This window comes from Tachypleus tridentatus, chromosome 12, assembly GCF_004210375.1.
Source record: "Tachypleus tridentatus isolate NWPU-2018 chromosome 12, ASM421037v1, whole genome shotgun sequence".
Taxonomy (NCBI): Eukaryota; Metazoa; Arthropoda; class Merostomata; order Xiphosura; family Limulidae; genus Tachypleus; species Tachypleus tridentatus.
The window spans coordinates 34,610,882-34,638,641 of record NC_134836.1 but is presented as its reverse complement, the minus strand read 5'-3'; the positions used below and the strand labels follow the sequence as shown (position 1 = coordinate 34,638,641).

Here is a 27,760-nt window from a genome sequence, read left to right as displayed (position 1 = left end):
AAAAATTTGAGATTTGAAAGTTCTTTTTTGTTAAAGCTGTGATGGTCACATTATTTCTTTTGTTTTTTATTAACTTACCACACAAAAATATGTATCTGTACATACACATGAATTAATAAATAATAATAACCCAGTGCACATCCTCAAGGTCCACTCAGTATGGATACTATATTTTAGATTTCTAGACTTCTTCATCTTGGAGTTACAGCAGTCACATACACACACATTATTTTTATTATAGATAAAGAACAGAATATTAATTCCAACTTCATAACCAATCTAAAATTAATTAAAAAGTATATCATTATTTGTCACTCTTGTTATGTTAAAAAATAAGCATAAACGTATTTCTTACATTATAGATGGGTGTTAAGCTCTAAATATGAATTGGCAGTTTCTGAGGTCCTTTGACCATCACATAAGTATTATAGAACAAAGACACTGAATGGTTCCAATATTAAACAATCACGTGAACAACAGAGCCGATAAAACATTAACAATTTTATTATTTTTACATTTCACGCTGTAAAATAGCATATTTGTAAGAGTTAAATACAAAAATTCCAAAAGCTGGAAAAGTATTCATGACCTTGAATTACAAAACATTATACTTAATATATGAAGTGTACATATTTTATTATTAAACTTTTTGAATTCCTCAATTCCAAAATAATTTTATAGAATAGAACTAGTTAATCGGTACAATATTACTGAAGTACACAAATATTTGGAGGCAAACTGCACAGTAAAATAATGGTTGGTGATACATTTTATATATGTTAAAGTCGTTAACAGTTTTTTATAACGTCTTTGTTTTACCATTTTAATGTTCAATGTTAGTAATTAGTTCATATGTTATATAAACAAACAGTATAGACAACGTACATTGTAAGTTCTGTATGTCTAAAATTAACTACCATGCATATAACTGTATGTGAAATTGTAATTATAAGTGTTCTTCATGATGCAAAATTTCTAATTCTGGTCTTGCCTTTTTCTCTGTTTCATGGGGCAGCTCTCTAGATCTGCTACTCGTAATTAGAATTTCAATCATCATGCTAGAAGCTTCAAAACACCTCCTTGTCAAATCAGCAACATGAAAGCAACCATCTTCCAGGACTTCTTCCTCTTGCTTGAACCACAAAAAAACATGCACAAAAACAATTAATTCATCAAAATTACAAGAAACAGAAAGGAGGGTGAAGAGAAATAATTTTTGTTCACTCCCAGGTTTTATAATAAACCTAAAATAAAAACCAAGTATTTTAGTTTATCTCAAAAGAATAAAATTTACAATCAAATGGGAACTGCACTGATAACATTGATAAGAATTTTCCAGTAAATACTCATTCATTAATTAGCTACCCCAGGTTTCTTTTTCCCAACCCTCATGCTAAATTAAACAAAACACCTTGGCCTAGCTAACTGGTGAATGTATATTTGTGAATGTATATCCAGCATCTCCTCCAAGTTAGGAAAAAGAAGATATAATTGGTCTGATGGAAGAAGCTGTTCCTGCTGCATTGGTTTATAAAACAGCCTATCTAACACTTTCAGGTTCTGGACATGGGTGCGTTCTGTATGGAAGAGCTCTGAAGAAGTAATAATTTACTTAAACTTTCAAATTTCTAAAAACGTAACTCCACCATCATGTCATGCAAACAAGAATTTCATGTTTTCAACCACTTTAAGAGCTATGATTTTCTTATTCTATTAAAGAACAAAATGTTAATATTAATAAACTGTATGCACTTTGTACACACATAAAACTAAGAAAACAGAAACTATGAAATACTAATAGAAATATACATAAACAAAATCTCAAATTACAAATATTAAACAAAAGTGATCAAACAAGTTTCAAAAATCTATTAAATCCAAGAATTTTATCAAAATACCTCTATTGTTGTCAAATTACAACAAAACCACATCAATCAAATACTATAATAAATGTTAACTATATTCTTCTAAGGTTTTTACATACACTTCTACATCTATCTGCTTCACAACAAACCACTTTTTATTCTAGTCCTTAAGATACACAGAAATATTATAAAAACTCTTAAAAACAAATGGGTTACATGCTGTAAAATCAGACTTAAAAAAAAAAAAAAACATTTATAACTACACCCACCAGATGTCACTTGACAAATTGGCAAATATAGTTGTGTGTGTAACACAAGTAAATACAAATTATAAATATATGAACATCACTAATCAGTGATGAAATTAATCTAATGTAATCTAAGCCATAAAGCAGATTATGTCTCTATGTCTATTTGTAAAGACATATTTCCAATTTTCTGACATTATCTCTGTGAAACTTTCAGGGGGTCCTTGGAAATTAAGAAGTGCTTACTGGTAACTTCTAATCACTAGTGTTATCACATCAGATGCCTTCTCAAAAGCATCCAAGTCCCTGAAAACAAGCAGTTCTTGAAAGAAAAATTTAAACTGTAGCAGAGTCTAATTTCAGGCATTTATTTAAGTCTTTCATTTCATTCATTTTCTATTTTGTAAATTTCAAAACTTCAATTTACCCCCTTCCTTCCCCAAGCTATTGAGGTATCACCCTCTCATGAAGGCAAAAAAACACATTCTGCATCTAGTGTAGGTACCTCTGCTCGATGGTTAAATGAACACAAACCATACAACACAAAAATAATTCTAAAATATGTTTACAAATTCTAAACAAAAAAAATTGAGTATCCAAAAGTCACAAATGTGTAAAAAAGTAACTGCAGAATCAACACCCAAAACTTTTTTGCATCTAACTTTCAAACTGCTGGTGAAATGCTAAGGCAAGAAATTTAATGACAACAATAAAAGTGGGAGAGAACTGTGTGTTTAAATCCATAAAGTCCTTAGATGATCTAATATCTGTCACCTACATTTAACTGCAGATACTACAAGTCATCCCAGAGGACCAATTAAAATGCTAAGTACCCCCACAAAAAAGTGTAATTACAAATTTCACCAACCCTTGTATTTTAAGACAGATAAAATAATAAAACTAAAGTATTCTTCTGTATAATTTACAAAACACATTACATGAACTCTTAATCTAAACCCATGAATCCAAAGTTAAATGATCATGAGTGCAAAATAGAACTAAATTATCCATCCATACAGTTCAATACCTTGCACTAAATTAATCCAATTATTAATTATTCCATATTTCGCAAACTAGTTGGACTGACGAGGACTAACAGTTACATGAAATTAGTTTTTTAACTAATTTTATTGTAACTGTTATTATTTAAATCATTCCTTGTCAGTTGAAATGTTCTGATTTATACACACACAACATATTATCTATACAGAAACCAAAGTTTAATGATAAAAGCATGAAAACAATGGAAACAACATTTAACACTTTAGATGACAACAGCGATTAATATTTCAATATTTTGGAATGTTCATATTCAATTTTGAGCAAGCTATATTAAACAAGATAAAAATATAGAATAAAGAGATTTCTAAGTGTATAACATTACAAATGGCAATGAAATAGTAACACTGGCTATTTCAATATTTTTAAAACATTTACCCAAGATTCCATATACCATTACTGGACATATATTTCTCAGCAATATCTAAATTTTATCTATCAAATTATCTGCAAATTTCTCTATTCAAAACCATAACTTATCTCTCAGAGAAAGTTTATTTCACACGTTAATGTCACCTTTTAGAAGAAATGAGGTACAAATTCAGACAGAAGAAACAGTCTATAATTCAATGTGAATCAGTAAAGAATGAGCTAAGAAATAACATCATGGATTGCCTGCAACCACCTACTTAACAGTTTTAACACCAGAGCTACATCCTTTCTACAACACACTCACAACGTTAAAACAAATAAAAGTTTTCCTACAAATATAAACAACACTGATCCTAACAAGACCATTTTAACTTTAACAACATACTCACAAACCTTGTAAAAATACATCAGCTAAAGACCTAAAATCTCAATTATACCATCCTCAAATTGTCTTATCACTATTAAACCAGTTTCAAAAATCCTTCTATGGCTGTATTTTCCAACTGATTTTACCATCACTCATGAAGAATATACTGCCTCAGAATACCAAGTCACCCAATTTAATAAAAGTACAAGTGCTGTCATCGTTAATTATGTATTTTCGATGTCAAAACAAAATCTAAATCTCTGTGTTTACTCTTTACTTTCACTTCAATCACAACTCCTAAAACTCCTTTCTGCATAATTCACAAGATTGTACAGAGTTAGTTTCAAACTTTAACTTTATTATCATCATACCTCAAAGTTTTACATTATACAAGTTTCAATTTCTTCAAAAAATCTTCAAATACAAATACTTAAACTTTGGTTCCATTGCCATATGATTATGAGCAAGCACAGGTTTGACCTTTTGTCTCTGTTACTTGAATAATAGCTCATACATATATACTAGTACAGTAAACACTAGTTATCTGTCCTGAGTTCAAATTATACCAGATCAAGAAAAGATCAGAAAAAAAATATTAATTTGCTCATCACTTGACAATAGCTATGCCTATCGTCTTCTCACTTGGACATATTACTTCAAGCAACATGTGCTTATTTTATTGACATGTTTATAACTTATAGAAAGAGTTAATTTAAACTACAATTTCCCAATAGTTTTTAAAACTGGTGAACAGTATTCATTTCAGTGCATTTCAAACAGCTGAAGCAATGTTTGCAGATTTTGTTCTTACTAGCACTTACAGTATTTTGTAGGCATACATATTTGTAAAATACAGTTAAATTGTGTTTAAGTTTTATTTTAATAATTTAGTTAACTAGGTTTTAGCTATTTTTCTTTTAAATTTCATATTTGATAGGTTTGATAATTTTGAATACAACCTAAAAATTTCACCTCAGTTTGTGATGGTTAACTTACTACATTAAGCATAAAAACAGTTTGCTGAAACGTATTTCTGCAAAATGTACGGTAATGCCTGTTGGTGTGCATTAAGAAAAAGGTAAAACTAATGACAGAAAAAATAAACTAAGTGAAAATGTAAATACCTGAAATTGCAAATAAAACCAAAAGAAACTTAAGGATTATTTAATAAAGAGTTAAAAAATGTGTACATACTTCTGTTTCTTAGTTTCAAATATTTAATTGTACTGTACATAAATGATAATAGTTACAGTAAGTAATATGATAAAAAAATGAAAATAAACAGTTATTTAAAAACTTTTGATATTAATTTAGGACAGCATTTTGCAAAACTATTCTAGATATGCTGCTAAACTGTAAATGTATGGCATCAAGTATGCTTTTTCATGACATTTTAAAATAACCAAGATTATTTAGGTAAACGTAGCCTTATCCTAACACAAGGAATCAGTAGAGTAAATGGGGAATGCCTGTATGCATGGTGACACTCACATGTCCTCTTTTCAAGTGCAGGATCAGAAAAGCATGTTGCAAATTTAACATTATTTTTCTAGTGTGCCATGAGCATAAAAAGTTTGAGAGCCACTGATTGTGGAGGTTCTAGACCTTGAAATGAAGAACTGTGTTAAGAAAGTTTTTATACTTAAAAGATAAAAATTACCTTCCATTTCAACTATTTAAAATCTGAGTATCAAAAATTAATAAAAGATGTTTATTAGAGTTAACAGAAAAATAATGTTTTATTTTTTTGAAGTAGATGCTTTAGGAAAATTCAAGTTTAGAAGGACTCAATCCACTATATTTATTTAATAAAATTAAGAGTTACATAACCTATTTACGAGGCAAGAAGGTTGGTGTGAAAGGTTTGCCACTAGAGGAGCAGAAAATTTCAAACATGATTGCATTTTTCAAAGTGTTCTTACAAGTCATTTACCTCTTAGACTCCTGACAATAATGCTTTATGTTATGATTTGCCTGAAGTTCACAAAAACAATATCCCTTAAAACCAATATTATCCAGCACTGGATCTCCTAAGCTGATTAAATTATTTGTTCCTATTCTAAATGTAGTCATTTCCATAAAATTACAGTTTAAACTTCTTCCTCCTTTGCAAAGGAAATTTCTAAAATTACTAATGTTGATCAACAAATACTTTCTAGACATGACATTAAATATTTAAACTTTAAACTGCACTAGGGAAATTCAAGTAACCTTATATTTTTAATTTTTCTCGGGAAAATGTTTATCAGCTTTATTTACCAATCACTTTCAGAAATAGACACATCTGCCCTCCTTAACGATATTCACTTTGTCTTCAATAGTCATATATAAAATCAACAAGACAGGGAAAAAATTAATAAATTTTAGGGCTACTACTCACAAACATATCTCTATTGCTACGAGTGTCCTTGTCTGGACAGCTCTCTCACCAAATACAGACTTTATATGGAAGATATTTTGATGACATTTTTATTCTGTAGAAACTAACCACATTAAATAATTTATGACTTATTTAATGTGACCACAGCTTCTACAAAATAAAAATGTCAGCAATGTACTTTATATATAGTTATTTAATAACATTAATTTTAATTGTAAAACATAGGAAAATAAAAACTGCCTTTATTTGATATCCAAATCAACCACGTTAGATAATCAGTTTAAACTTCCATTTATTAAAAAACAAATACAGGTTTACATACTTATTTCAACAGTTTCTTTCTACACTCCTTTAAACAAAACATGTTACTCATTCTTCTCAATAAGGCAAATAGCATCTGTTACTACCAAAATAACAATCTCACAGAATATTTTAATACACAGCAGCTAAACTCTAACACTATTCTATTCTAACAAAAATGAGCTCCATTATGCTGTACACCAATACACATTAAAATTGGTAATTCATTTTATAAGAGAAACGAAGTTTTTTTGTGGTTTTGTGTATTTTTGTTTTTTTAACACAATAATCACAAATTAAAATAAGGAATATTATATATATACATATATATTATCAGCAAAACACCCTTCAAGTATGTTAACTTAGTATCTACTTCTCTATGTTTCTATGCTGTGTTTAAATATACACAATACCACTCACACTAGCAAAACAGCATGACAATTACAACTACAAACCTATGGAAATACAGGGGTATCAAACTGTAGAACAACTTTAACATCTTCCAGACACCACAACTGCACATGCAGTGAAAGTAGCAACCACATCATTCTGATTAACAATTTCAAAATCATTTCACCTTCATCATCCAATAATAAACCTTTTAATTACAGAAAAACTTATTGTAAATTAATTTCCAACTCTAAATAGTAACACAACACCAGTTACATCTGTTCTAAATAACTTGTATAAATCTGATAGAGCTTGGTTTGATTTGACTTTTGTACAAAGCTACACAAGGACTATCTGTGCTAACCATCCCTGATTTAGCAGTGTAAGACTAGAAAGAAGGCAGCTAGTCATCACTACCAACTGCCAACTCTCGGGCCACTCTTTTGCCAACAAATAGAGGGACTAACCATCACATTATAATGCCCCCACGGCTGAAAGGGCGAGCATGTTTAATGTTACAGGGATTTGAGCCCCCTTCTGATAGAGAAACTGTATTACTGTAATATTTATATTGCAACCGATACCCATCCTAACATTTATTACCTATTTCACTTTTTTTTTTGAAATGTTGGAACTTTCTGAATTTCAAAGTGTTTGCATGTTTTATCTTGTTTAACATATCTTGCCAAAGATGAAGTACATGTTTATTTCAAAGTGTTCAAATATTAAATGTCTGTTACCAACTCAAGTGTCAAATGTTTGATGTTAAATTTACATTTATTCATCATGCAAAATTTAAATACAGTAAGCAGTTTGTAGTATTAATTTATCATACTGATACTGCAACATAAGTGATTAAAATTATCCATCTTACCATTTATTACATCTTGACGTTTCTTTTCTTCGGGCTTCATTAAATGTAGAACATTAATATTCACATTTTCTTGCCATCTGGGAAGATTGTTTTCTGCTTCCAAGTCTGAATCATCAAACTGGTGAACATGAGAAGACAAAGAAGACCCTGAAGAAGGCAATGGTCCAGTGGAAGGAACGAATCCTGGGACTGAGCCAGCAGGTGTACCTCCTGGAGTTTTGTGTACCATTTCTAGAGAGTTGCTTGGACTATCAAGACTTCCAAAAAAGAATACCTCCAGTTTTAGTGTAATTCGAGTAACATCAAAATAGCACAATTAACACATGATACTAACTATGATACTCAGACAGCATTACAATTACCTTATGATTATTCCTATAATAGAATTCAATTATAAACTTTTACAATTTTGTCATCAATGTGCTAATAATATAATTTAACATTTTTTGGAAAAAAAAAAATCTCAATTCATATAATAAATTTTGTTTCCATTATATTATACTTAATAGGAATGACTCTAATTTAAATGCACTGTTTTTTATACAAAATCACACACTTTAAAATATGGATTTGTATTTAAACTATTTCTTTAGTTCTTTTGTAAATTGCAATTTTCATACCAATTAACATTTGACCAAACCTAAGATATTGAAAAACAATGCTAAAATCACAATGCTCAAGAATTCAAGTTCTATAATAAGCAAAGATCCTACACTACTGCAAGGTAATCTCTGGCTGCAAAACACTGAGATAATATAACTAAAATTACAGTTAATCATACAATATGACATGAAGAGGATTGGTAAATTTATTAACATTTAATATAAACATAACCAGTATTTAGTGAAAATAACCAAAATGCAGTATTAACTCATTTCTTTATGTGCATATTCAGTTTATACGAACATATTACTACACCAGTTACATGACATTCTATACCTGACACCACTTTTATATTCAATGAATTCTAAAAATTATGGTTAAATTAAATGCTTAAAAATAAGAACCATAGCTATTCAAACAATCATCATAAACTTTTGTCGCCTCCAAAGAATCAAGTTTGTACTGCTGCCCACAATGCAATATTAGAACTATTTTGTCGTTTTTTTTTTTTTTGGCATGTATTGTCATTTCCAATAATATAATTTTAAAAGCCACATTGTTGAGAAAACATCTCACAGTAAACAAAACCAATATATTTAAAGAGTTTGTGATTATCACAATATTTACCTTGTAGATAAGCTTGAATTAGAAGAGCTTCCTGAATTGTTGAGGTCTGAAACATTCTTCTCGTCAACTTCTGCGTCACTGAGGTACAAAATCAATTTTAAAACATTAAAATAGCAAAAAAAGCTGCATATCTGCAATTTTGTTTTTCATATGTTGTTCCAACTTCTACAAATGAACAATAAAAGAATTTCAAACCTTTTTGATCTTGGAATATTTGGATCGCTCCGTTTCCTTAAAGGTACTCGACTTTTTCTCTGTAAAATAAAAATAAAAAAGATAATAGTGTGGTCAGCATACTGTAAGACTTACCAAACAGATAAGCCCATAAATGGATAAAAGTTCTAATCTTAAAAATGAAGTCCAAAGTCATTATTATTATGGCATGAAACTTGAAATTAAAAGTACAAAATCTGATTGATAACAATATATATGCATTTTTACACCAGCAGGTTTTCCATTTATTACTCTTAAGTGACAAAACCTGAAATTTTTTTTTTAAATCAAGGTATACCTAAAATATTACCCTATTTAATTTTCATGTTATGTGAATAATTAAGAGCAGTTGGGTTAAATGCTTAGAAAATATATCTGTCTTTTACGCAAGATAAAGATAAATAGAATTATAAACATCATACTGCAGCTGAAAATACAATAAAAATTATGTTAATAATTTATACATGGTAATACCTAAAAGATGTTAGCCTATATGAATAAAAACAAAAATCAAGAGAAAAATAACACTTTCATGTAATTATCTTTAAGTTTATTTCTACCACTGCATACCTATTTCAGTCTAACACTTGTAGAGCTGATGTAGAAAATAAAAATCTTAACATTTACATCATGATAAATTTAGTTACTTTTACTATACAGTCATGTAAGTCTAAGTTTAAGATAACTAAAAGACTTAGCATATGTCCAAGCTGAAATATTTTTTATCACACTAATTCCATTTAACTAGGAAACAGCATTATAATGATTCTAGCATCACAAAAAATTAATCTACAAAACAAATATATAAACAGATATTAGTAACAAACCTTACAAATCATACTACAATGGAACTATTAGTTAAACAATACTGTAATAACTTTTTTTTTAATACATGATGTGCAAGTCCTAACTTCGTGAAGTTTTTACCCTGTGTGCATGTAGATTTGCAATAGGAATCACAATTTTACCAATTTGCCTCCATTTCCATTGCCAGCTTTATTGTTCTCCATTCTCAGGGTGCAGATACATTCATATATTTCACATGCAGATCAGTATAAATATAACACTACTGTCTGTTATATGTCTAGGTAAATACTTCACAGGGTGTGGATGGATCTTCACCAAAACTGATATGAAGGTTCATTGGGTCCATGGACAAATACAAAATTTCCATTTTACATGCGTTTTTTTTTTAAACTTTATGCCAAATTTGAAGATCCACCAATAGGAGCAAAGTGGTTAAGTCCATGAGGAGATACATTCAAATTTACAGTTTCATGTTTTGTGTTTTGCTGTTTTTATGGACAATATGTTGTTTTTAAATTATACATACAGAAAATAAATTTTCACGTCCTAAGCTAACCTTTCATTAATCACAAATTTACATAACTTCCATTCAGGGTATTGATACCTCCGCAAATAAATTTATGAAATGTTCATTTCTGCTAACAGCAATTAGATATTATTAAACTAGTCATAAATTCAAAATTCTAAAGGGCCAAAAAGGAGTTTATTATCTATCAAGGATGTCCCTTCTGGCTCCAAATTAAAACCACCCTTTTCATGTATTAATTCAATCTTTTCTTGAACTCAGTTAAATTTTATGCCTCCACTGTCATTGAAGGCAGCTCATTCCAAATCCCAAAGACTTTTTAGAAAATAATACTGTCTAACCTGCAGACAACTCCTACACTGCCAAAATTTAAGCTCATGACTTCTTGTTCCATTGTTTTCTTTGCTCAACACAAAACGTTTGATCGATCTATATTACAAATACCATTAAACGCCTCAATCAAATCCCACCTGATCCTTCTCTTTCCCACAGAAAACAAGTTTAGAAATTTTAGTCTCTTTTCTAATGACCATCCCACCATATCAGGTATCATCCTAGTGGCTCTTCTCAGGACTTTCTCCAACAATTAAATGTCCTTCTTAAGGAATAGAGCTCAAAACTATATACAATACTCTAAATGAGGCCTTACAAGAGATCTATACAGTGAAACAATAATACCCCTTATCTTGTATTCAATATGTTTATAAATGCTACTCAAAATTACAGTAGCCCCATTTATAACTACAATACTTTGTTTAGATGCCCTAAGCAATTTTTATATCACAACACCAAGATCTTTTTCTTCAACCACAGTATTGAACTTATTCCCATATAAATTGTAACAATAATTTGAACTGTGAAAACCCACATGCATCACTTTACATTTTGGACAGCTAAACATCATCTATCACATACTGGCCCAATACATCCACAAAGTTTTTCAAACATAGCGATGTTTCCAAGATTGGTTTTCTGACGCCAGTTCTGCAGTTTAGAAACAAAGGCCCGAATACTATCTTGAAAAAGGAGAACATGTTTTTCACTTCCTTGAAGCTTCAAATTGAGCTTGTTCAGCTGGTCAAAAATGTCGGCTAGGTACGCAACCCTTTTATTCCATGCTTCGTCTTCGAAGTGAGCAACAAGATCTTTCCTTTCTTGAGTCTCCAGAAATAGCTTTATTTCATCTTTCATTTCAAAGACATGATTAATAACGCTTCCTTTCGACAACCAACGTACTGCTGTGTAGAAGAGAAGGACTTCGTGGTCAGCATTCATGTCTTTGCATAGTTCTTTGAATAGGCGAGTGTTGAGTGCTTGAGTCTTCACATAATTTACAATTTTGATTACAGATTCAAGCACTTCCTTCAGAGAGGCAGGGAGAGTCTTACTGGCGAGAGCATATCGGTGAATCATGCAGTGGATGCCCTTTGCTTGAGGTGCTAGCTTCTTCACTCTCGACTGGAATCCTGATTTCGATCCCAGCATAGCCGGTGCCCCATCCGTACAAACCCCCACATACGTTTCCCCATTAAAGATCTTCGTCTTGAAAAAAAGTTGAAACTTTTTCCATGACGTCACCAACTTTTGTTGTGGTTTCAAGTGCACTGCAGAATAAGAATTCGTCTTTGATGTCACCTGAATTAATGTATCTCACGAAGACAAGCAACTGAGAACATGAACTTACATCTGTTGACTCGTCGAGCTGAAAGGAGAACAAAGGGGAACCCTTGATTTCAGTAAAAAACCTGTTCCTTCGCATCCATAGACATTTTAGAAATGAGCCTCTGTATAGTATTATTTGACAGGGATACTTGCTGCATCTTCTTTGCACTGGCTTCTCCAAGAATAAGATTTACTGCTTTCATCATGCAGGGTTTAAGAAGTGTTTCTCCAATCGTGTGAGGCTTTCTTTGTTTAGCAATTTCGAATGCAATCTCATATGAAGCTTCCACTACGGCTGCACACTGCTGCTGAAACGACCCACTTCTATCGATTCTTTGGCTTTTAAGACACCGTTCATGCCGTTTGAAGAAATCCAAACCCTTTCTTTGCGTGTTCTGAATATTTCAAAACACACTGTGGTTTCTCGATGCTGTCGTTGGCGAGCACAGTGGTGAAGCCAATGTTGAGGTAGCATTCTGAGTATCTGCGCCGTTTAGTCATGGACACAACTCACCTCTACTGCTTACTTATCTCCTTGTTAAAATAAAATAAAAATGTTGAATAATGAACGCTTTGGCAACTGTAGATCTTACACTGACTACTTGTGGGGGGTGCAGGTAGAGTAATGATGGGGTAAGTATTGGGAGGGAAGGGAGCGTGACCAGTCGTGCGATTCGTCACCCACCAATCAGCAACGGACATGTGACTCACGTGTCGACAGCGAGCACACACACACTTAATCATAGCTAAATAGTGTGTTTTTGTGTTTTTCTTATAGAAAAACCACATCGGGCTATCTGCTCAGCCCACCGAGGGGAATCGAACCCCTGATTTTAGCGTTGTAATACAGCTAAACAAACACACAAGCATACATACATGCGCGTGCACTCACATACTCGCTACTCACTAGTACACAAGTACATACAGTTGCAGACACATTCACACAGGCACGCATACATCAACCCATAATATCACCTAATGACATTGAACTAACGTAGCACACGTTTTGCTTTGCACCGAAACAAAAAAAAAAAAATGTAAGAGCATGAAAATGTAATTGATGAAATAAAATTAATGTTATCCCAAGCTACTTCTAACAAGGCTTCGCGACTCCCCTGCCAAGGCTTTGCGACCCCTTGGGGGTCACGGCCCACCGGTTGGGAACCCCTGGTCTACATTCTATTATCAAGTTTAAAAGTACTACATTTTGTAATGTTGAGGTATTCCTTCTTCCATAGAAAAAACAGCATAATGACTTACCTACCTTGAAGGTATACAACTACATACTTTGATCATGTAAATACTTACGTGATAAGCTTGAACAATACATGCTTTAACTTTTTCAAAGGCACTTCTGTTCGTTTTCTTTTGATGTTCACCAAGTCTGTGTTCATTCTCTGATTCTTTCACAGCTTGATTAACATGTGCCAGGATTTGTTTGCTACAGTGTACTGCCCGCAGTAACCTCATATGTTCTTCAGAATTCTCTGTGTAATAATATTCAGTAAAAGAAATTTATGGAGCATGCATACATACATACGTGTGTGTGTGTGTTAAAAAAATAAGAAATTTAGTAGTTGTAAACACTTCTTATTCTCAAGTATTTCTAACTGAAGTTTTAAGATTTAGACTAACACACTACTAGGATATTTTTAAATTGTGTTTTGCCATATTGTCTCTTCTGATGGAATATATATCAAGCACTTATATGAATACTAAATAAAAATTTACAAACCCTCATTGCGAGATATTTATCATCATGACCATTTGCATCTGCATAGCAGTCTTTCTAATATTAATATGATATTAAATCACATTACACTTGTTTCTTATGTACTTCTATCCTGTCTTGAACAAACAGAATATTAAAAAATTCAAATATACACTCCATAATTTGTACATATTTCATTTAAAGATGTTTGAAAGCAATGAAACAGGATTTATACATCATTAAACATGGCACAGGATTTAGACAATTTTTCACTTAGAAGATTTAGTGCGCAGAAGCAAAATCATTTACCTATATAAGCTTTAAGGATGTCACAACTGATGGTTTATAAAACTAGTGTAAAAAAGATACGAGTTTCAGTCATTAAAACAAATTTTGTTGTTCGAGTAATTTTCTAACTAAAGCACAACTTGACAACTGAACACTAAAAACAACACCCATTTTTCAAATATAACACAACAAGTTTGGACAATAAGAGTGAATCACTTTCCACAGTTTTGTTTAAATTAACTTGTAACACGGCATCATGTTTAAAACTTTTTGAAACTATTAAACTAAATGGTGAGTTAGGGTTAATAAAATCATTATTTGTTACTGGCTTGGTGCTCTAAAAAGGTTTGTTGTCGAAACAGTGTGGAAACACTAGATCAAAAAATCTTGTTTTCAAGCGCATGTAAATTATAGTACAAACTTCAAAATCAGTATTTATTAGCTCATTAAGGTACATAAACAAACAATGCTTGCACATACATTATTATGTCACAGAGAATTATAACAATTTAAATACACTACAGATTATATTACAGGGTTTAAAGAGGCAGATGTAAAAGTACATGAACTGACAAGCTATTAAGGTACTTCCAATGCAAAAATTACACACACACACACACACACACACACACACAAAAAGCACAGTTGATGGAATATTTCATACTTACGTGGTGTATATTTTGCAATATTTTCTAAAAGAAGAGGGTACTTCGTTAGTCTCTGAAAGCCTGTAGCAATAATGTCTTTTAACTGTAACCTTCTACAGAGTTGATTTGCTTCAGCATCCTACAGTAAATCAAATATACAATAATAATATTTACCATAATACAAAACTGTACTGCTCAATAATAAATCTGACTTTCTGAAACATGCTCAGTAACATGATACTTTTCCAAGGTCACAGAGTAAAGTGTTACTGTTCCAACGTGATTTACAAACAAGAATCTTACTTGTATTAATACTGCAGACTTTTATTGTACGTGTATTAAAATATGTCATGGCACGTAATTTACAGATTACTATAGCGTACAATCACAAATTTTTTCAAGTCTCCAAATCCACACGAGTGCATATATGAATTCTACTTACATTTTCTGCATCAAATTGCACAAAACTACAATTTACAAAAGTTTTGATTTGACTTAACAATTTGGAAGATATATTGTGATGTTTCTTAACCTTGAACCAGCCAATTATAACATTTAATACAGTAAGATAACACAAAATTTGAGAGGTTTGGATTATGTTCAAGTAATATGAGGTTTAAGGATAAACAAATAAAACTATATAAATTTTTTTGTTGAGAACAATATGAACACATAAAAACACCAGTCTTACAGATAAGAACTGTGCCAGCTTTTGTTTCTTCTTCTGCTTATTCTTAAGTGCTTCCAGAGCAATCGACTGGTTACAACAAAACTTTGCTGCTGCACTCTTTATTTCTTCACCTGAAGATCCATCAAGCTTTAGAGAAAAATAACACATTTCTGAATAAAAATAACACTCACGTAAATATTCTTACTTCCACTGAAGTTATTTTAAGAATGAACTGTATATGTCTAAAACCTGTAAGCTAAACAGAAGTTAAAACAAACTAGTAAAACAGTTTTAGTGTTTTATTAGTCTTTGGAAGCATTAGATTTGCTAGGCACAATCTTGATAAAAAAATCAGTAAATACATTTGTTGAGCTTTGTTATATAAAACTTTAAAATACCCCAGTTAGAAAAAAAAAAATTTCAAAATGTATTCTCCATATTTTAGAAAAACACAAAAATTAGGTCTAAAAATCCAGATTTAAAATAGGGCAAATTAAACAACAGAAATTTAAGTGGAATAGACCTATCATCAATACAAATGTAAGGACAAGATCAGACCCTTTACAAATTTTATCTTTCCTCTCAATACAAGTATTTTGCTAGATCTTAATAAACAATGAAATATCTAAAGTGATCTAACCCAAAGTTGTATATTAAAGATCCACGACAATTTGTGGATTTTATTTACTACTGAAAATTAAACAAAATGCCCAAACACTGGCAGTGGATATGTGAATTCTAAATACCAAATACTGTATAAATGTTATCTGACAGAAACTTGTCGTATTCTGAAATTCTGTAAGCATCAGAAAAGTTGGAAGTTTTGTGCCTTCTACAACTACACAAAATCTCAATCACCTGAAGGTTCAACATCACATTAACTTGACATCATCTGGAAACCAATTCAATAAATATGATTCTGTGCTAGAAACAGACACTATTTCAAATAAATAAATAAATAAAAGATATCAGAGCAACTTGATTACATCAGTAAAACTCACCATTTCCAGCATGATATCTCCAACATCACGAACCTCTGGCTGTTCCCGCCTGCGGGCTTTCATTTTATCGTTCAACCGACTATGGATCTCCAGCATCTCCTCCAAGTTAGCAAAAAGTAAATATAATAGATCTGATGGAAGAATCTGTTCCTGCTGCATTGGTTTATAAAACAGCCTATCTAACACTTTGAGGTTCTTTACATGGGTCCGTTCCGAATAGAAGAGCTCTGAAGAAGTAATAATTTACTTAAACTTTCAAATTTCTAAAAACGTAACTCCACCATCATGTCATGCAAACAAGAATTTCATATTTTCAACCACGTTAGGAGCTATGATTCTCTTATTCTATTAAAGAACAAAATGTTAATATTAATAAACTGTATGCACTTTGTACACACATAAAACTAAGAAAACAGAAATGATGAAATACTAATAGAAATATACATAAACAAAATCTCAAATTACTAATATTAAACAAAAGTGATCAAAAAAGTTTCAAAAATCTAATAAATCCAAGAATGTTATCAAAATACCTCTATTGTTGTCAAATTACAACAAAACCACATCAATCAAATACTAGAATAAATGTTAACTATATTCTTCTAAGGTTTTCACATACACTTCTACATCTATCTGCTTCACAACAAACCACTTTTTATTCTAGTCCTTAAGATACACAGAAATATTATAAAAACTCTTAAAAACAAATGGGTTACATGCTGTAAAATCAGACTTTAAAAAAAAAAAAACATTTATAACTACACCCACCAGATGTCACTTGACAAATTGGCAAATATAGTTGTGTGTGTAACACAAGTAAATACAAATTATAAATATATGAACATCACTAATCAGTGATGAAATTAATCTAATGTAATCTAAGCCATAAAGCAGATTATGTCTCTATGTCCATTTGTAAAGACATATTTCCAATTTTCTGACATTATCTCTGTGAAACTTTCAGGGGGTCCTTGGAAATTAAGAAGTGCTTACTGGTAACTTCTAATCACTAGTGTTATCACATCAGATGCCTTCTCAAAAGCATCCAAGTCCCTGAAAACAAGCAGTTCTTGAAAGAAAAATTTAAACTGTAGCAGAGTCTAATTTCAGGCATTTATTTAAGTCTTTTATTTCATTCATTTTCTATTTTGTAAATTTCAAAACTTCAATTTACCCCCCTTCCTTCTCCAAGCTATTGAGGTATCACCCTCTCATGAAGGCAAAAAAACACATTCTGCATCTAGTGTAGGTACCTCTGCTCGATGGTTAAATGAACACAAACCATACAACACAAAAATAATTCTAAAATATGTTTACAAATTCTAAACAAAAAAAATTGAGTATCCAAAAGTCACAAATGTGTAAAAAAGTAACTGCAGAATCAACACCCAAAACTTTTTGCATCTAACTTTCAAACTGCTGGTGAAATGCTAAGGCAAGAAATTTAACGACTACAATAAAAGTGGGAGAGAACTGTGTGTTTAAATCCATAAAGTCCTTAGACGATCTAATATATGTCACCTACATTTAACTGCAGATACTAGGAGTCATCCCAGAGGACCAATTAAAATACTAAGTACCCCCACAAAAAAGTGTAATCACAAATTTCACCAACCCTTGAATTTTTAATTGTGTTTAAGTTTTATTTTAACATTTTAGTTAACTAGGTTTTAGCTATTTTTGTTTTAAATTTCATATTTGATAGGTCTTCACCTTAGTTTGTGATGGTTAACTTACAACATTAAGTATAAAAACAGTTTGCTGTTTGCCTGTTGGTGTGCATTGAAAAGGTCCGGCATGGCCTAGCGCGTAAGGCGTGCGACTCGTAATCCGAGGGTCGCGGGTTCGTGCCCGCGTCGAGCTGAACATGCTCGCCCTCCCAGCCGTGGGGGGTGTATAATGTGACGGTCAATCCCACTATTCGTTGGTAAAAGAGTAGCCCAAGAGTTGACGGTGGGTGGTGATGACTAGCTGCCTTCCCTCTAGTCTTACACTGCTAAATTAGGGACGGCTAGCACAGATAGCCCTCGAGTAGCTTTGTGCGAAATTCCCAAACAAACAAACAAACAAGCATTGAGAAAAAGGGAAAACTAATGACAGAAAAAATAAACTAAGTGAAAATGTAAATACCTGAAATTGCAAATAAAACCAAAAGAAACTTAATGATTATTTAATAAAGAATTAAAAAATGTGTACATACATCTGTTTCTTAGTTTCAAATATTTAATTGTACTGTACATGAGTGATAATAGTTACAGTAAGTAATATGATAAAGAAAATGAAAATAAAAATGAAGCATCAAGTATGCTGTTTCATGATATTTTAAAATAACCAAGATTATTTAGGCAAACGTAGCCTTATCCTAACACAAGAAAATTTCATACATGATTGCATTTTTCAATGGTTCTTACAAGTCATTTACCTTTTAGACTCCTGACAATAATGCTTTATGTTATGATTTGCCTGAAGTTCACAAAAACAATATCCTCTTAAAACCTATATTATCCAGCACTGGATCTCCTAAGTTGATTAAATTATTTGTTCCTATTCTAATTGTAGTCATTTCCATAAAAAATTACAGTTTAAACTTTCTTCCTCCTTTGCAAAGGAAATTTCTAAAATTACTAATGTTGATCAACAAATACTTTCCAGACATGACATTAAATATTTAAACTTCAAACTGCACTAGAGAAATTCAAGTAACCTTATATTTTTAATTTTTTCTTGGGAAAATGTTTATCAGCTTTATTTACCAATCACTTTCAGAATTAGACATATCTGCCCTCCTTAACGATATTCACTTTGTCTTCAACGGTCATATATAAAATCAACAAGACAGGGAAAAAATTAATAAATTTTACGGCTACTACTCACAAACATATCTCTATTGCGACGAGTGTCCTTGTCTGGACAGCTCTCTCACCAAATACAGACTTTTTATAGAAGGTATTTTGATGACATTTTTTATTCTGTGGAAACTAACCACATTAAATAATTTATGACTTGTTTAATGTGACCACAGCTTCTACAAAATAAAAATGTCTTCAATGTACTTTATATATAGTTATTTAATAACATTACTTTTAATTGTGAAACATGGGAAAATAAAAAACTGTCTTTATTTGATATCCAAATCAACCAAGTTAGATAATCAGTTTAAACTTCCATTTATTAAAAAAAACAAATACAGGTTTACATACTTATTTCAACGGTTTGTTTCTACACTCCTTTAAACAAAACATGTTACTCATTCTTCTCAATAAGGCAAATATCATCTGTTACTACCAAAATAACAATCTCACAGAATATTTTAATACACACCAGCTACACTCTTACACTATTCTATTCTAAACCTATGGAAATACAAGGGTATCAAATTTTAAAACAACTTTAACATCTTCCAGACACCACAACTGCACATGCAGTAAAAGTAGCAACCACATCATTCTGATTAAAAATTTCAAAATCATTTCACCTTCATCATCCAATAATAAAACTTTTAATTATAGAAAAACTTATTGTAAATTAATTTCCAACTCCAAATAGTAACACAACACCAGTTACATTTGTTCTAAATAACTTGTATAAATCTGATAGAGTTTGGTTTGATTTGACTTTTGCACAAAACTACACAAGGACTATCTGTGCTAACCATTCCTAATTTAGCAATGTAAGACTAGAAAGAAGGCAGCTAGTCATCACTACCAACTGCCAACTCTTGGGCTACTCTTTTACCAACAAATAGAGGGACTGACCATCACATTATAATGCACCCATGGCTGAAAGGGCGAGTATGTTTAATGTTACAGTGATTCGAACCCCCTTCTGATAGAGTAACTGTATTACTGTAATATTTATATTGCTACCTATACCCATCCTAACATTTATTACTTATTTCACTTTTTTTTTGAAATGTTGGAACTTTCTGAATTTCAAAGTGTTTGCATGTTTTATCTTCTTTAACATATCTTGCCAAAGATGAAGTACATGTTTATTCCAAAGTGTTCAAATATTAAATGGCTGTTACCAACTCAAGTGTCAAATGTTTGATGTTAAATTTACATTTATTCATCATGTAAAATTTAAATACAGTAAGCAGTTTGTAGTATTAATTTATCATACTGATACTGCAACATAAGTGATTAAAGTTATCCATCTTACCATTTATCACATCTTGACGTTTCTTTTCTTCGGGCTTCATTAAATTTAGAACATTAATATTCACATTTTCTTGCCATCTGGGAAGATTGTTTTCTGCTTCCAAGTCTGAATCATCAAACTGGTGAACATGAGAAGACAAAGAAGACCCTGAAGAAGGCAATGGTCCAGTGGAAGGAACGAATCCTGGGACTGAGCCAGCAGGTGTTCCTCCTGGAGTTTTGTGTACCATTTCTAGAGAGTTGCTTGGACTATCAAGACTTCCAAAAAAGAATACCTCCAGTTTTAGTGTAATTCGAGTAACATCAAAATAGCACAATTAACACATGATACTAACTATGATACTCAGACAGCATTACAATTGCCTTATGATTATTCCTATAATAGAATTCAATTATAAACTTTTTACAATTTTGTTATCAATGTGCTAATAATATAATTTAACATTTTTTGGAAAAAAAAAAAGCTCAATTCATATAATAAATTTTGTTTCCATTATATTATACTTAATAGGAATGACTCTTATTTAAATGCACTGTTTTCTATACAAAATCACACACTTTAAAATATGGATTTGTATTTAAACTATTTCTTTAGTTCTTTTGTAAATTGCAATTTTCATACCAATTAACATTTGACCAAACCTAAGATATTGAAAAACAATGCTAAAATCACAATCCTCAAGAATTCAAGTTCTATAATAAGCAAAGATCCTACACTACTGCAAGGTAATCTCTGGCTGCAAAACACTGAGATAATATAACTAAAATTACAGTTAATCTTACAATATGACATGAAGAGGATTGGTAAATTTATTAACATTTAATATAAACATAACCAGTATTTAGTGAAAATAACCAAAATGCAGTATTAATTCATTTCTTTATGTGCATATTCAGTTTATACGAACATATTACTACACCAGTTACATAACATTCTATACCTGACACCACTTTTATATTCAATGAATTCTAAAAATTATGGTTAAATTAAATGCTTAAAAATAAGAACCATAGCTATTCAAACAATCATCATAAACTTTTGTCGCCTCCAAAGAATCAAGTTTGTACTGCTGCCCACAATGCAATATTAGAACTATTTTGTCGGTTTTTTTTGGCATGTATTGTCATTTCTAATGATATAATTTTAAAAGCCACATTGTTAAGAAAACATCTCACAGTAAACAAAACCAATATATTTAAAGAGTTTTTGATTATCACAATATTTACCTTGTAGATAAGATTGAATCAGAAGAGCTTCCTGAATTGTTGAGATCTGAAACATTCTTCTCGTCAACTTCTGCGTCACTGAGGTACAAAATCAATTTTAAAAAATTAAAATAGCAAAAAAAGCTGCATATCTGCAATTTTGTTTTTCATATGTTGTTCCAACTTCTACAAATGAACAATAAAAGAATTTCAAACCTTTTTGATCTTGGAATATTTGGATCGCTCCGTTTCCTTAAAGGTACTCGACTTTTTCTCTGTAAAATAAAAATAAAAAAGATAATAGTGTGGTCAGCATACTGTAAGACTTACCAAACAGATAAGCCCATAAATGGATAAAAGTTCTAATCTTAAAAATGAAGTCCAAAGTCATTATTATTATGGCATGAAACTTGAAATTAAAAGTACAAAATCTGATTGATAACAATATATATGCATTTTTACACCAGCAGGTTTTTCATTTATTACTCTTAAGTGACAAAACCTGAAATTTTTTTTTTAAATCAAGGTATACCTAAAATATTACCCTATTTAATTTTCATGTTATGTGAATAATTAAGAGCAGTTGGGTTAAATGCTTAGAAAATATATCTGTCTTTTATGCAAGATAAAGATAAATAGAATTATAAACATCATACTGCAGCTGAAAATACAATAAATACTATGTTAATAATTTATACATGGTAATACCTAAAAGATGTTAGCCTATATGATTAAAAACAAAAATAAAGAGAAAAATAATACTTTCATGTAATTATCTTTAAGTTTATTTCTACCACTGCATACCTATTTCAGTCTAACACTTGTAGAGCTGATGTAGAAAATAAAAATCTTAACATTTACATCATGATAAATTTAGTTACTTTTACTATACAGTCATGAAAGTCTATGTTTAAGATAACTAAAAGACTTAGCATATGACCAAGCTGAAATATTGTTATCACACTAATTCCATTTAACTAGGAAACAGCATTATAATGATTCTAGCATCACAAAAAATTAATCTACAAAAACAAATATATAAACAGATATTAGTAACAAACCTTACAAAGCATACTACAATGGAACTATTAGTTGAACAATACTGTAAAAACTTTTTTTTTAATACATGATGTGCAAGTCCTAACTTTGTGAAATATTTACCCTGTGTGCATGTAGATTTGCAATAGGAGTCACAATTTTACCAATTTGCCTCCATTTCCATTGCCAGCTTTATTGTTCTCCATTCTCAGGGTGCAGATACAGTCAAATATTTCACATGCAGATCAGTATAAATATAACACTACTGTCTGTTATATGTCTATGTAAATAGTGTGGATGGGTGTGGATGGATCTTCACCAAAACTAACATGGAGGTTCATTGGGTCCATGGATAAATACAAAATTTCCATTTTGCAAGCGTTTTTTTTTTTAAACTTTATGCCAAATTTGAAGATCCACCAATAGGAGCAAAGTGGTTAAGTCCATGAGGAGATACATTCAAATTTACAGTTTCAAGTTTTGTGTTTTGCTGTTTTTATGGACAATATGTTGTTTTTAAATTATACATACAGAAAATAACTTTCCACGTCCTAAGCTAACCTTTCATTAATCACAAATTTACATAACTTCCATTCAGGGTATGGATACCCCTGCTAATAAATTTATGAAATTATCATTTCTGCCAACAGCAATTAGATGTTATTAAACTAGTCATAAATTCAAAATTCTAAAGGGCCAAAAAGGAGTTTATTATCTATCAAGGATGTCCCTTCTGGCTCCAAATTAAAACCACCCTTTTCATGTATTAATTCAATCTTTTCTTGAACTCAGTTAAATTTTATGCCTCCACTGCCATTGAAAGCAGCTGATTCCAAATCCCAAAGACTGTTTAGAAAATAATACCATCTAAACTGCAGACAACTCCTACACTGCCAAAATTTAAGCTCATGGCTCCTTGTTCCATTGTTTTCTTTGCTAAACACAAAACGTTTGATCGATCTATATTACAAATACCATTAAATGCCTCAATCAAATCCCACCTGATCCTTCTCTTTCCCACAGAAAACAAGTTTAGAAATTTTAGTCTCTTTTCTAATGACCATCCCACTATATCAGGTATCATCCTAGTGGCTCTTCTCAGGACTTTCTCCAACAATTAAATGTCCTTCTTAAGGAATAGAGCTCAAAACTATATACAATACTCTAAATGAGGCCTTACAAGAGATCTATACAGTGAAACAATAATACCCCTTATCTTGTATTCAATATGTTTATAGATGCTACTCAAAATTACAGTAGCCCCATTTATAACTACAATACTTTGTTTAGATGCCCTAAGCAATTTTTATATCACAACACCAAGATCTTTTTTCTTCAACCACATTATTGAACTTATTCCCATATAAATTGTAACAACAATTTGAACTGTGAAAACCCACATGCACCACTTTACATTTTGGACAGCTAAACATCATCTATCACATACTGGCCCAATACATCAAATGACTTAAATCTCCTTGTAAGTCTCCTGCACCTTTAATACAATTAACCAACCCCTAAATTTTAATGTCATCTGTAGACTTCAATAATTTTGTGAGCCATTCAAGAGTCAATATCATTAATATAAATCACAAATGGCAAAGGATCCAGTGGAGAGTCTTGAGGCACACCACTGGTAACTGTGATCCAGTCATATCAAATTACATTTGTTACAACTTTCTAGTTTCTACTCTCCAGCCAATTTTCTATAACATTTAATAATATTTCTCCCACATCCACAGATTAATTTTTTGTAACAAATTTTTTGTGAGGTACCTTATCAAATGCTCTCTGAAAATCAAGGTAAACCAAACTCACAGCATTTCTTTCACCAACTCTTGCAATGACATCCTCAGTGTCAGAAGATTTGTTAAACAAGGCTTTCCCTTAGTGAAAATACAGTGGTTCCTCAATACTAATAAACAACTTTAAGTGAACATGCAATGCATCTTTAATCATATTCTCCAAAACTTTTCCAATTACTGATGCAAGACTAAGTAACCTATAATTGCCTGGGAAATGTTTATTACTTCCTCTAAATACTGGACAAACATCAGCCAATTTTCAGTCTTCTAATACTTTTCTACAACAAAACAAGCTATGAAAATATTAGCTAGTAGTTCACAAATAAAGTCGTTAAGTTCCTTTACAATTCTAGAATAAAATCTGTCTGGTGCAGGAGGCTTGTGAATTTTTAGGTTTCACAACTTTGTACCTGCACCTTACTTCATAAAAATTGAAGACAAAATATAATTTAATAACCAATGCCATCTTCCAAATATCAATTTTTTTTTTGTTTGTATGAGGCTCAAATCCACCCTATCATATTGCTTATCCATCACACACCTAAAGAATTCCTTATTGTTTAATTCGCAGCCAACTCTCTTTCCTTTAACAGTGTTTGCTCTTTTAACTTCCTTTTTAACCCGGTCTTGATTTCCTATAGTCCTCCAAGTCATTGTTTTCAGGAAGCTTAAATTTCTTGAATCAATTATGTTTATACACTGAATGAACAACGTGGCGTCTGGATTAAACTAAGCAGTGTTCTGACAACGAGGATTTCCCTCATCACATGGTCAAGCTAGCTAAAGATTTCACATCAGTCATACGAGCAAAAACATCTGGTGGCCAAGAAGTACTGGATTTTTATATATCAGTACATGTTGCTGTGAATTGTGTATCACAGTTATAAGAGTCATATGTTATTGGTAACATGATGCACATGTGTCAGACCATGTTTCACTTGAATTTAACCAACATGCACAGGTTCCTTAATTACAGCGTGTGACCAACCTTACGTAATACATATACACACTTTCTGTGTACTTCGTCATTGCGTGGACTCTCTTACTTCAAGTACAACAGCCTTTTGCAAGCATTTTATACTGAACGATCACAGTATAAATACGAGTACAATAGCCTTTCACAAACGTTTTATACTGAACGATTACAGTAAATAAGTACTACAAACTATCTTAAACAATTTGTATTGAATTAAAGTTAATATTTCATGATAAAATATAGGCAAAATTTACATTTCTAAGAAAATAGCTATGTTGAAATTTATATTACAACGTATTTAATGTTTGATTTGGTCATCTGGCAGTCTACATTTTACAATAATTAATCAATGTACATGTTTACAAGATCTAATCAAGTTTCCAGAATGTAAAAGCTCTGCAGATGTTATAGGATTAAAACAGAATTGTGTGTTACATAGCTGATTGAAACTACTCTTACGCGACATAAATCATGAAGTTTTTTTGAGAGTTGTACTATTCACAGAAAACAAGAGAAGATCCTCAATAGTTGTGGGAACTTGAAATTATTTGTGGAAATATTAGAGCATATTAAATCATGACTTCTTTTTTTATTAGCTATATTTTTGTGCGCTAGCGTGGGGTGCACGTGTACCCGATTCGATTTTATTATTAATCAACGTCTTTACAACAACCTACCCTCAAACTGAAATTATTTTAGGCAGGATTAGAGTAAATTAACGATACATTGGGTGCGGTCACATACAACAATAAAAACGTTTGACCTCCCGAGCTCAAAATTCTAATTAGATCTCAAATCAGTCAAGAGATAACAAAGCTACAAGATAAAATGTTGTGCTTGAAAAAAACAACAAAGAACCGTTATGCCGCAGCTAAGAAACTTCAATCAAGATTTGTGTTCAAGAAACACTAACATTTTAGAGGGGATGTAATATCTTCCACACAATCAAATCAGACCCTTCTGAACAAGATCTGACACCCAAGCAGACTCCTCCTAGACCATTAAGAATAAACAAATGACGAGGGCTACTGAGAGCTGGGGATTTAATACAAAAAAAAAATTGAAAAGTTTTATTTTGCGTCGTAATATACATCATTCACTTTGACAGCTTACAGCAATGTCTGAAGTCAAAATTTCCTCGTACTGCACCATATTCTGCTTTGTTGTTGTTTGGAATTTCGCACAAAGCTACTCGAGGGCGATCTGAGCTAGCCGTCCCTAATTTAGCAGTGTAAGACTAGAGGAAAGGCAGCTAGTCATCACCACCCACCGCCAACTCTTGGGCTACTCTTTTACCAACGAATAGTGGGATTGACTGTCACGTTATAACGCCCCCACGGCTGGGAGGGCGAGCATGTGTGGCGCGACTCGGGCGCGAACCCGCGACCCTCAGATTACGAAGCGCACGCCTTAACGCGCTAGGCCATGCCGGGCCCCTATTCTGCTTTGACAGTATAGCTAATTCCTTACACCCCACAAGCCAGTTCTACAGTGATAAAACAGCAGGCTGCGTATTTTAGTGAACTTCTGTTTACGCGCGACTTTCGCCATTAACAATCACTCTGGCATAATCAGATGGTTATGGTGCTTAACACGTAATCTGAGGATCGCGGGTTCGAATCCTGGTTAGCTGTAGGACAATTTGTTTTTTCAAGTTTCCTGTAAAAATTAAACTTTCCCGTACTAACTGCAATAGAAACTTTACAAGGCTAGCTGACTATTCATATACGAACGAATAATTTGGATAATTTTCTCTAGGTAGCTGGAAAGCATTTTTTACTTATTTTCTTACCACTTTTCCATACGAGAGTAGCCCGATGTCAAGGGCGCTTGACTCGTAATTTCAGGGTTGCGAGTTCGTTACCGCCACACCAAACATGCTGGCCCTTTCAGCTGTGGAGGCGTTATTTGTGACGCCTGGCAGTCCCAATATTCGTTGGCAAGAGTGTAGCTCAAGAGTTCTCT

General features: G+C 31.8%; 1 protein-coding gene and 1 long non-coding RNA gene across 3 annotated transcripts in view; one reads left to right on the top strand and one right to left on the bottom strand.

The window, feature by feature from the left end:
• The window catches only part of LOC143235586 (uncharacterized), a 211,195-nt gene that overhangs the window by 154,005 nt on the left and 29,430 nt on the right, over positions 1–27,760 (top strand). The window lies entirely within an intron of this gene.
• Positions 487–27,725, bottom strand: LOC143235583 (rho guanine nucleotide exchange factor 12-like). Of its 2 annotated transcripts, none has more exons than XM_076473826.1 (12): positions 27,588–27,725; positions 22,193–22,251; positions 21,998–22,075; positions 20,772–21,028; positions 16,611–16,837; positions 15,631–15,756; positions 14,961–15,078; positions 13,602–13,780; positions 9,281–9,339; positions 9,086–9,163; positions 7,856–8,112; positions 487–1,132 (listed from the first exon to the last, which is right to left on the bottom strand). In XM_076473826.1, exons 4-12 carry the CDS (start codon positions 20,998–21,000, stop codon positions 1,089–1,091), a joined length of 1,317 nt encoding a protein of 438 aa, XP_076329941.1. In that variant the 5' UTR covers positions 21,001–21,028; positions 21,998–22,075; positions 22,193–22,251; positions 27,588–27,725; the 3' UTR covers positions 487–1,088. The 2 variants fall into 2 exon arrangements, with proteins under 2 accessions (XP_076329941.1, XP_076329940.1); XM_076473825.1 differs by lacking the exon at positions 27,588–27,725 and adding an exon at positions 25,361–25,831.

Coding starts and splice junctions, on each gene's coding strand:
- LOC143235583 (XM_076473826.1), bottom strand. CDS start 21,000: ATGGTACACAAAACTCCAGGAGGAACACCTGCTGGCTCAGTCCCAGGA. Junction 15,079..15,630: donor AGCTGGCACAGTTCTTATCT/GTAAGACTGGTG, acceptor GATTTACTGTAG/GATGCTGAAGCAAATCAACT. Junction 13,781..14,960: donor TATTGCAAAATATACACCAC/GTAAGTATGAAA, acceptor ATTATTACACAG/AGAATTCTGAAGAACATATG.